The 11639-nt window shown below is 51.2% G+C and overlaps 1 protein-coding gene across 1 annotated transcript in view; it reads right to left on the bottom strand.

The window, feature by feature from the left end:
* Window positions 1-11261, bottom strand: part of NIN (ninein (GSK3B interacting protein)) — a 60719-nt gene extending 49458 nt beyond the window's left edge. The window contains exons 1-2 of the mRNA XM_010018926.1: window positions 11079-11261; window positions 4913-4994 (exon numbers count right to left, since the gene is read on the bottom strand). Coding sequence (XP_010017228.1) covers window positions 4913-4994; window positions 11079-11261 — 265 coding nt within the window. The remainder of the gene's footprint in view (window positions 1-4912; window positions 4995-11078) is intronic.
* Window positions 11262-11639: the final 378 nt, after the last annotated feature.

Genomic DNA, 11639 nt, shown 5'->3' with positions numbered 1-11639 from the left:
AGCTGTTGCCCTTGTTATCCCTGCCATTCCCAGTGTTTAGGGAAAGCTGAGCACACATGCCAGCAAAAAGCAGCAACCCATGTTCCCCAAAAGCAGAAAGTTCACCAATGAGCTGAACAGAGTTTCTCATTTCCAGCCAAAAGAGGAAGGAAGGAAAGAGCTGCTCAATCCACACGTTCTTTCAAAGGCACACAAACAGAAGGGAGATATCAAAAATCAAAGCTTTCAGTGAGGCAGATGCCCATGAGACAGCCCTGTCTGCTATTTATCCCAAACACTGTAAAATATACCCCAGTATTGAACACAAGGGAAGGCTGCTCTTCCTCAAGCCTGACCTCTGGTACCCCCCTTCTGCAACCAGCAGCAAGGAGAGATGCTGCTCCTCCAAGACCCTCACTACTGTGTAGCTGAGAAGCCACTGAGAAAGGGGGAAAAATGAGAAAAAAATAATAGGATGAATGCTCCCTGCTTCCTACAGCCTTAGGCAATACATGGGCTTAGTAAAACACACTCCAGAGCTAATTAGACACTGGGGTCTGATCTGCCCCTCTGAACTGCCCCCGGGGTGGGGGGAAGAGCAGGAGCTGCTGAGAGACCAAGCCTCTCACCTTCCTGACCTGCTGCCCAGGGGGTTTGTGGTCCCTACATGTCTCCTGAAAAACCAAACCAAAAGCATTTCACAAGGACTCTGCCGATTTAAGCGCTGCAGACAAAAGCCATCAATTTCCTGGCTTGCTCCCCCCATCCAACTCAGCAGTTAAATGTCTCCATGGTTAGAGATGTACACTCAATTTTCTGCCTTTCTGTGCTAGATAAGTATTTTCAAAATCCTGCTCTGCCCTCACACACTTGGGGAGGAGAGGGGGGGCTCCCCTTGATGGTGAGAAGCATTTTCCTGGGCCCAGCATCAAAGCTACTGAATGCAGACAAAAGGGGGTTTAGAGAAGGAAGACCCTCGCCCCACAAGCCCATTTAGAGACAAAATTAATTTCTTTACTGCTTAAGATCTGGAAGGGAGGGATCCTCCTCACAGCAGCAGACAGCCTTCCAGTGGGCAAAGCGCATCACAGCTAGGATCTGCTAAATCCTAATCCTCCAAGACACCAGGTACTGTCTGAACTCCTCCTAGAACCTATTTCACACTTTGGGCTCAGCAACTGAGGCAGACAGGAGCAGTGGCTGGGTCACCACAACCCACATAAATGTATTTTTGCCCAGAGGCATTGCCTGTGCCTAGGTCACCCCTGTTTGGACAGTGATGCTGGTTTTATACCTGTCCCCATCCAGGTCTGTTTGTGGAGCAGAAGCCAGACCTTTGCAGCCACATGAGCAACCTTTTGCCCATGGATGGGTTTCCTGCAACAGCATCATCCCCACCAGGTACTCTTCTGGAGGGCAGTTCTGTTGTCTCCATGTGCTGGGAAGACAACAACCCAACAGCCCCTCATGACTGCAGCAAGGATAGCATCAAGCTGCTCTTTAATTTGTCCTGGGTGTTCCTGTAATCCTGCGCTCCACCCTGGTAATCCCTCTCTATCCAGGCTTCCACAACACACAGAGTTGACTTTTTATTCACCAAAATGAGGAAGAAATAAAGCCCGATTTCCCTCCCCATCACCCACATAACTGATTTTTTTTTCTTTCCACCCCCTTAATCTTAAATGCTCCATCCCTGGCAGTATTCAAGGCCAGGTTGGACAGAGCCTTGGGCGACAGTTTAGTGTGAGGTGTCCCTGCTCATGGCAGGGGGTTGGAACTAAATGATCTTAAGGTCCTTTCCAACCTAAACCATTCTATGATTCTATTCCCCCCCCCCCCCCCCCGCTACAGTGGCCCATGGACAAAGAGCAGCAGCAGCCCCCAGCCCAGGTCTCCCAGCAGGAGCAGGCTCAGCCCTGGCCCTGCAGCAGCATCTCTCCAGAACATCTAACCCCAGTAATCCAGGCTACCTCTGCAAAGGCCCGAGGTGCTGCTGGGAGTGACAGGTCTCCCTGGCAGTCACACTCCTGCTTGCAGAAACCAAAACAAACACTAAAGCAAGCACTGTTTTAACACACATTCAGGCTTTTTTCTGCTTTTCCCGGCACTTCCCCTATTCCTCTGCCCAGCCACGCCACTTCCCAGCAGAGCTGGGGTTTGCCCGGCTGACTGATGCTTAGGTTTGCAGCTGGGTCTGTCCCCACACCAGCATCCTCGAGGGGATGGAACTGATGACAGCAGTGCCGGGAACTCTGCCTGCCTTGGTTTTCAGGGCTGCTTCCCAGGCAAAGTGCCCACAGCACATCAGGACCATCCTCACTGCCATCCTTCTCTTCAGAAAGGGAGTTTAGCTTCTTTGTCAAGAATAAAAACACCCCAAAACAAATACATCAGCTGCTCTCTGCAAGCCTGAGTGCTTTTCCCACCTGCTGCTTTCCCAACCCCCCAGAACAAGAAAAGCCCCATCAGCCACTTCTGCAAGAACCGTTTTTGCAACCCATGTCAGTTTTGGTTCCTTGTCCCCAGCATATGGGTCCCACTGTGACCCCAGGGGCTGCCCCATCATGCAGAAGTTCCTTGTGCCAAGCCATCCTCCCTGAGCAAGCTGCACTGCACCCATGGGGACAAGGATGTTTTCCTCTGTCAGGGCCCCTTGCCCATGTCCACAGGCTGTTTGGGAGCTGCAGGCAGCTGGTACGAAGAGCAAAGACACAAGCCCTCCAACTGTTCCCAGGGGATCTTTCGATCACCCAAGTCCCTGAGTAAAACCACATCATCAAGGTACACAGCCACTTCCTTGCAGAGCAAACTCTGCAGATGCAGCAAACAGCTTTAAGATCTCTGTGCCTTTCTCCTCCCCTCCCCCAGATTAAATTTTCGTTTAAATGATATGATTTGGAGCTCTTAACTCAATTTTTCCCAAGCCCGGGGCGGGCTGTAACACCAGCATTTCCACAGTCACTGACAGTTTGACACCAACAGCACAAAGCAGCTTGTTCTCCAAATCTCGAGTTTGATCTAAATTAAAAGCAGCAAAGACTTTGGCGTTAACCGACCTGTCAAAACGCATTAAAAATAAATGCCTCCCAGGCCTGCCTGGTGCAGGCTCCCTACCTGCACTGCATGCCCTTTGATTACCTGCCATGCAAGACCCAGCTGACAAACGTGTCCCCAAGGAGGGCTCTCCAGCTCCAACACAGCCTCTTGCCAGCTGCATTTGTAATTTCCCCTGCAATAACCCCAAATTTAGCCCTTTCTAGAAGAATTATTTATATTTAAATCAAGCCAGAGCTTCTCAGCCACATGATTCCCCAATAAATGCAGAGCACTGGATTAGTTCTGGTTCACTGGGTGCTGGGGCTGCCTCCTGCTCTGTGCCAGCTCCTCTCTAAGGGCATGGAAGAGACCACAGCAGACCTGACCCCTCGCCAGGCACTGGTGAGGCTCCTCCCACACTCCTGAGCATCCACTGACCTGTGCTGGGAAACTGCATTAAGGGATGCTGGGTACAAGTGCTGTCATCGCCCCCCTCCCTCTAAGCATTAAGAGCTTTGGAAATGAGAGATTGAAAATAAAAGTAATCCATCAGTTGCATCTCTTGGGCCCTGAATTTTTTGCAGCCTGTTTAAAGGGGAGAGCTGTAATTTTGCTGAGAGGCTGTGCTCTCGAGTGGAGGATGCTCCAGCTGAGATTGATGCTCCAGGAGAGGAAACCTGGAGTTTCCCCTCTCCCCCTTGCTAAGCTGTTTTCTCCTTCAGGGATTTCACAGCCCTGCTGCTCTGAAGGCAGGATTAGGGATTTACATACAGTTGTGACAGCAGGCAGACTGCAGCCCCCCAGCTCCAGCTGGAGCCACAGGGGTCAGCCCTCACCCCACAGCTCCCCAGTGCTCCTAGCACCACCAGCCCACATGCACAGAGAAGGGGGGGGGGCACCGCAAAGCTTTTTTCCTGCTGAGAGTCTAAAAAGCCACATTTTCAAGGCATGCTGAAACAAAGCAAGATGAAACCAGGACACCAAGGAATAGCAGCACCCACTGTTTCTCCAACCAGCCCCAACTTGGTTTGTCAGAGGGCTCACCTTGTTCAGACCCCTGGGAGAAACAGTCACCTCAGAGTAGCTTCCTACAGGTCTGAGCTCACCCTGCTCATCTCAGACACAAGGAAATGGCATGGACTTTAAAGAAAAATAATGCAAATCAGTCCTAGACAGGAGGGGTATTTCTGTGTTGAGCAGCCCATCTCTAGGAGGAGGTCTTGTAGAGTTTCCCCTTACAATCTTCACAACAAAGAGCAGCACCCAAAGCCAGCAGAGGTTTCCTGTAAGATACTGCTGTCCCCCAAGACAGATCCCATCACCAGCCCCTCAGAGGCATGGCAAGAACACAGCAGCTACCACTGGCTCAGCCCTTCTGCTGAGCTGAAGCTTCTGTGCCTGCATCACACCACCTCAGAGCTGAAACACTCAAGTGGAGGGGGCAGGGGATGTGCCAGCCCTGGCTGGGAACAAAGCAGCCACAGCAATAAAGTGGCCATTTGATTGCCTGCCCCTATCTGCTGCAGCTGGAGAGCACCCAAAGCATCCCCGGCCACCGGAAGCATTATGAGATAGAGAGACTTCAGCACATTTAGCAGCCTTGGGATGTCTTGAGCATCTGAAGTGCCATTAGGGGTCTGCACACAGACATCACGTGCCTCTCCAGGCATTCAGATCGTGCTAATGGGATATAAATATCTAATAGCTCAGAAAATGCTTCTGTACAAGGCTCCACAAACAGACCTTAACTCTCCATTCTCCCTGGGTCTGGGCATCCAAGCAGAAGAGCCTATCTCAGCACCTGAAAAGCATTTTCTCTTTTAAGTTCCTCTGTAACAGCCACCCATGTCTGCTTTGCCAAAGGAAAATGTTGTGGTTTAGATAATTCAGTATTTACCTGGTTCTTGGAAGTGCTCTTCATTCGACAGGGTTCTGGATAAGATGAGGATAAGTGCTTCTTTAAATTGATCAAAGTGGACCTGTGGGGAAAAAAGGAAGAAAGGAAGAAATCAACTGGTGCAGAAAATTAAATATCATGCTAATAATCCGTCAGGAAGATAGGCAGCAATGCAAAGCACTCAGACCACCACACTGAAACAAGAGCATGCCTGAGTCTGCCAACTGCCTCAGCACGGGACAAGATTGAACCTCAGACTTGGGCCTTGGGAAATGACACATGGAGACACAACCAACATCTCTGAGTGTGTGGAAAAAAATGATTGCTATCACAGAACGACTCAAAGCCACTGCTTTAATGCATTGGTTGGGTTTTTCTTACAAGCAAGACAATGAAATAACACATCCCCAGGACCAGGGAGCATCTCCATTGCTTGGGAAGAACTGGCCAGGGCCAGTGGCTCCTACAGTGAGATACGAGTCCTGACCAGGGATGAGATATCCAGCTGTGGAAATGCTCCACTGCCCTAATTAAGCTTCAGAAACCACTTTTTTAAAGTGGATGGCAGAAAACAGTGTCTTTTCCAGGGCAGCCCTAACGTGGCACTCCTGCCTGCTGCAGCTCCAAAAGGGCTGGAATGGAAATACCACATTGTGGAACATGGCTACGGGAAAAACAAGGAGGGATGATTCTACCACTGGGGTTTTTCCCCCCTCTCCTTTTCCATCTGTGTCTTCCTAGAAAGCCTCCTGCCTCATCACCATGAGCAGTTGCAATGGGGCTACAGCATCCTTCACAGCTGCGCTGGGGAATGTCAGCAATTCCAGCCGTGGGGGACAGAAACCCAGGGACAGCTGGGGAAGCTATTTGACATGGGTCAGTGGCGAGACAAAGCTGGCTGCTATGACTTCTTCTGGCTAAATAAATCTTGGAGAGAATTTTTACATTGAACAAGAGACTTCATTTAAAGAACCCACCAAGGTTGCCCTTGCTGGCAAAGCTGTTGCTACAAATCCAGCATGAGGAGCACAGAGAATTCTAATGCTGTGGGGGAGCAGCATTAGAAGCAAATCAAAGTCCAGGTCTGAAGTTCACCAGCTTGCTCTTGGGGTTGAGCCAGCCCAAAAAAAGAACATCATGCTCCCTGGCAGACAGGGGATGACAGTGGAGCTGGGGGCTCAGCCATGGGCCCCCCGTGCAGTGGACCACCTCACATTGCAGCTCATGCAGTACAAATCATCTCTGTGGTTCAAAATACACACTCCCCAAGTAAATAAACAGTTAGAAATATGTTCAGCAAAGAAACTTGTCAAGGATGCCTTCATCTGAATACTAATTGCTGCCATTTGTTTCCAGACACAGGTGTACTTCAAAAGGACAGTTTACAGAGATAGGAGAATTTGCCCGATTAAAAAAACTTGACATTTAGACTAAATGAGCATGAATAAAAGATGAGAGTGTTCAAACAACAGGTCCCCTCCGCTGGGATCTTCTTGGGAAGGGAACAGTGACAATGGCCACGGGGATAGGTAGAGCTGGTCCTCAGAGAGGTGCTGGGCTGGGTTTGGATGGGACCTCGTGGTAGTAAGAACATAAAGTAAGAATCACTTTGCATCACTCATGCAGACACAGTCCATGTGTACAACCACCTGTGCAGGTGCAGAGAGCACCACTGACATGTAACCTGCCCTGCTTAACAAGCCCTGTAACTCATGTTTGCCAAGAAGCACTAATGAAGGGAAGGAAGGCAGAAGGGGGGCTGAGCCCTCGCTGCCACAGCTGCATGCAGGACAGATGGCTCCGGCATCGAGGCCATGGAGCGATTTTACCATGACCACAATGTCCAAAGGAGCCCGTGGAAGATTAGGCTGCGGGGCAGGAGGTGGCCAACCTCCAGCCCCCCCATGCCAGTGCCTTGGTCAGCTACACAGCAGGATTGAAAATGCAAATTAGCAGCAGAGACCCCACAGCAGGCGCCTGCACAGGCTCAGAGGGTCCCACACCACCTTCGGAGCAGCAGCACCCAACTCTGGAGATACAGCCCAAGATAGCAGAGGGAGGGTATTTTTCTTTAGGAAAGTTTCTGACCCATCCCAACATGAGATAACCAGGAAAAACAGTATCTGTCTGTGGTGCACGTTTGAGGTCAGATGCTGCATGTGTGTACACAGAGCACTTAGAGAAATACAACTGTTGAAATCAGAGCTGTGCTCAAGAGCAAGGCAGCCTGCCTGACAGCAAAGCCACAAACACCAGTGTCTCCTATTTTAAAGAAAGCTTCATATTTTAAAGAAAACCTTTGCCACTGCTCTCCAGCAATGTTTTCGCTCTATATCCCCATCCAACTTAAACACCAGCGTGCACCCAAGGAGGACGTGCATCCTGGGGAGATACAGAATAGGTGATGCCCACACCACAAAGCACCCCACATGTGTGTGCTTGGTGTCAGCACACCTCCAGCACTCCTGTGCTGGCACAGAGAGTCACACTCCTGCCAGGAGAGCCCATGCCAGAGAGAGTATGGGCTACCTGCAAGTGCAAGGGGCATTTCCAGGGACGTGACAGCCCATGTAGGCAGGCACAAGTCCACAGCAACAACCTTTGGGTTTTGCTTAGAGAATATTCCCAGCAAAGGACAGGCATAGCAGCCCTGGGAGGAGAGCACTAACTGCAGCAGTGTTGCACAAAGCACCATCCACTTACGGAAAACCGCTTCAGACACTCAAGCAAACCTAAAAGCTTTACAAACACAAGACACAAAGCATATACCAGCAAAACATGGTTGCAGTGTCTGAAGTTTAATGCTATTTTCAATATGCTGGACTAGATCTAGGGTATTTTAAAACTTCCAACTTGTGCATCTGTTCACAGGGGCCTTGAACAGCAGGGCTGATCCAAAACAGCCTGAACACAGCAGTGTTCAGGAGGCAATGACATGGAACATGTTTGTGCCAACTCACAGGACACACATCCTGGCAAACCTCACAGTGAGACCAGGGTTCTGAACAGTGCTGCAGGCATGTTAAGCCCCCAGAGAGGAGAATTTTCCCCAGAACAAGTAAATCGGAGGCAAACATGACTAATAGGCCAACACAGGCATAGCAAGCCCAGCCCAGCTTCCTCACAGTAATCAGAGACCAACCAAGCTGCCAGCTGCTGAGCAACCCCAGCACCTTTGAGAAATCTCGATTCCAGCTTTAAAGCAAGTTGCCTATGAAGCTGTGACTTATTAGCACTAGAAAGAGAGCATGCATGTGCCAAGCTACCTGCTGCTTCTCACTATTTGTCCCTGCAATGCAAAGCAGCAGTCCGCAACCCCAGACTAGAGCAAACCAGCATCGGTGTCTTCTTCAAGCTCCCTCTCCTTGATCTTCAAGCAAAGGCCTTTTCCCAAAGCCCTGTCCCTCCTTGCAAACCCCTTCTAACAGCAGCAACCAGAAGGTTGCAGAGGGAAATGTCAGGTGGGGAAGACACAGGAACAGGGCAATCTCGCAACCAAGTCTCCTGCCTGGCATGCAAAAAGATGCAGCACATTAAGGGGAGCAGCACCACAGCTGGCTTGGAGTATATTTGCAAGAGGTCACCAGCCAAAGCATTGGAAGGAGCTGACAAGCAAAGCAAAACCCCATGCCACAGTGTCCTTGCTGCAGGCTGGCTAATGCAACAGGACTGGGGCAGGGTAAAACCTGAACTCCCCGACCCTGCTTGAGGACAGTCCTTGTGCAGGGTCCGGAAGTGCCCGACTTACCCCCATCCCTGCAAATCACATAACCACAGTCATCCTGCAGCCCATGAGCACTGTCCCCAAGACACCACTCTGCATTAGCTGCTAATTAATGGGCAAAGCCTCTTGGAGGCCAGACAAGAAGGACATGCCTGTACATATCCCCTCAGTCCTGCAGTCAAGTGTGAGAGGCCAGAGGAAACAGCCTTCCCAAGGAATCCTAGGAATTGCTGTGAGCATCGCCTCCGCACACAATCTCACGGTTCTAGGATGGTTTGGCTCTGCTGCGAGTCAGGGCAGGATCCGCACAGCCGCCGCTGGAGCTCAGAGATAGCGTGTACCCATTAATCCCCACAGCATCGCACAGAGCGTGCTGGGGATGCAGCGTGTCCAGCCCCTCGCCGGGATGCTGGCACGGCTCCCGGTCCAACTGAGCAGCTCCACCACAGCACATTCATCCCCAGAGCAGAGCCCCCAGCACAAAAGCAAGCACGTGGCCCCACCAAGTTGCTCCTCAGCAGACAAAACAGTCCCTCCGCCACCCCCCTCCCTGGTGCCCTCCCGTAAAACCCGGGCTCTGGAAGTGCAGGCAAACAAAGGCTGCTCCCACTGCACACAGGGACCATCTGCAGCAAGGAACTGGCAGGGCAGGTGCAAGGAGACTACACTCAGGGAGCAACATGTTTGCTGCTATTCTCCTGACGAGCTCCCTAGGAAACCCAGAGGATTCGATAGCTATTAAATCAGGCTCACGCTTAGACATGGGCCATTGCTGCTGCTAACAAGCACAAATGCCAGGGAGACGGGAGGAAGCACAGGAGATGGATTTTTCTGGCATGATTCAAGTCACAGGTTGTAAACGAGAACCATTCCCCCAAGACAAAGCGGGGGAATGAAATAAAAGTGCTCCTCAGGATGTCTTGTGCTATGGGACACCTCACAGGGATGAAGCTCCTGGCTGGGACTGGGCAAGCATGACCCAGCACCTGGGATGCTTTAGCAGGGGCTTTTTGGTGCCGTTGGACTGAGCATTTACAGCATTTAACTTTGCTTTCCACCACAGGGATAAGTACCATTGCTTTAGCCCTGATCAGCCATGACAACCATATCTTTCATACTGCTCTTCCTTCCCCCTCTAACCCACTATCCTGCAAGCAGCAAAGCCAGAGAACAGCATCCAAGCAGCAGAAGCTCACTATGTCTGAGCAGCACAGGAAGCCTCCAGTGCACGAGCAAATGCCACACTGCAACTCCAAAGGTGAGAAACCTCTGTCTGGATCCATCCATGCTCCAGCACTGCTCACTGTCAGCAGAAGAGCTACTGCCCCAGGGCAGGCAAGGAAGAGGAGGCTTTGTTCATTAAAGGAGTTGGTTTGTGAAAGCTGCAGATTGATAGGAAACTGGAGTTGGGATGGCTGCTTAGCTCATGTCTATTGAAAGCCCTATCTGCCCTGCTCTGCATTTTCTGATATTAATAAGCAGTGATGGGATTTCAGGGTGATTTTGAGGGAAGCATCCAACACACTCTGAGCACAGTATGTCAGGAAAGAGATAATGCACAAACACAAGGACATCCATGCTGAACATGGAGGTCCTCCCAAGGGCAAGCTAGGTTGTTGAGCTTCATCTCAACAACCTGGCAGTTAACTCTATAGAGGTATAAACAGAACTGAAAAAGTCACTTTGGAAAGCATGGTGTGCTCACTGGCCACAGCTCCCCTCCACAAACTGGTGGGATGCTGCAGCATAACAGAAGAAGGAGCCATCAGTCCCCAAAACCAGGTAATGTGGACAAAGGCGGCTCAGCCAGTGACTGCCAGTGTTGGACAACAGTCTCTTCTTTAGAGAAATGTGTATAATTGCATGTGGCTCCACCAGTTTAAGTACAGCTTTAAGTCAAGGTAAATCACAGGCTCAAGCCCTGGCTGTACCTCCCCAGCACTACAGTTTGAGCAAGCACCCGGTGAGCTGGTTTGGGGAGATGACCCAGACCAGAAGCAGCACTAACCAGTGCTGGGGGCACATATGCAGTGTGAACCAGCGTGTGCTGGGCTGAGTACCAGCATCAGTGTGAGGGCAGCAGGGACCCAGCACTCTGTTTAACCTTGGACACTGAAACAACACACGGCATCAGCGCAACGCTGGCGTACAAGGTTAAACATACAGTGGTTGTTTCTGGGAGTTTCAGACTACCTCCAGTCAGGGAAGACACATAATGAGCAGTTTCCTTCCTTGTTATCACTAATTCCCCTCTCAGAAGCTGCCCTGTGCCCACCCTGCTGAGCAGACCAACAGACACTGCCAGTCCTGCAGCCCCAGAGCCTGCTGGATATTCAGAGATTACAGACATTCGGCCTCTTTCCATCACCCTCCCATGCACACAGGGCCTTGCTCCCAGGCCCCAGATCCCCCCATTGTCCCCCACCATCACCCCAGACTTACCCTGCCTAGGAGGTTGTCCTGCAGGAGGGTCTGTTGCAGTGCCGGGGCTACCTCCTCCAGGTGCAGCACATGGCAGAGGTCAGTGAGCTCCTCCTGCCCCAGGGACCCCGTGCCTGTGCTGTCGAAGCTGTCAAAGAGCTCCTTGAGGCGAGCTTCATACTGGTCCTGCTCAGCTTCATCCATCCCATAGCCTGCCACACTCACCTGCAGGGAGAGATGGGACCAGTTAACATCAATCACAGCACCTACAGCACAGTCTAAAACTCCAATGGCTGGTATGGGGGCAGCCCTGGAGGCTGTTCACGGTGAGTGAACCTGGTGCCCTACCATGCTCCAACCTCTTCCATCCCACTAGGTGAAGGCAGGAGTTGCACAGCAGAAAGACCAAGGGGACAAGCCTGCAGAGCCACCCAAAACTGTCTCCATTAGTGTCTCAGCTGGAGCAGCTGAGGAGCTGCAGGGGAAAATTGCTCCCTTGTGCCCTTCTGGTTCCCAGGTGTTGCAGGCGATGCTTTGCTCGCCGTAGCGAGAAGATAAACAATGATCCCAGCAGCAGCAGCA

The sequence above is a fragment of the Nestor notabilis genome, unplaced genomic scaffold (assembly GCF_000696875.1).
Source record: "Nestor notabilis isolate BGI_N333 unplaced genomic scaffold, ASM69687v1 scaffold5670, whole genome shotgun sequence".
Taxonomy (NCBI): domain Eukaryota; kingdom Metazoa; phylum Chordata; class Aves; order Psittaciformes; family Psittacidae; genus Nestor; species Nestor notabilis.
Note: the sequence above shows the minus strand (reverse complement) of the source record. Positions and strands in the feature narration are given on the sequence as shown.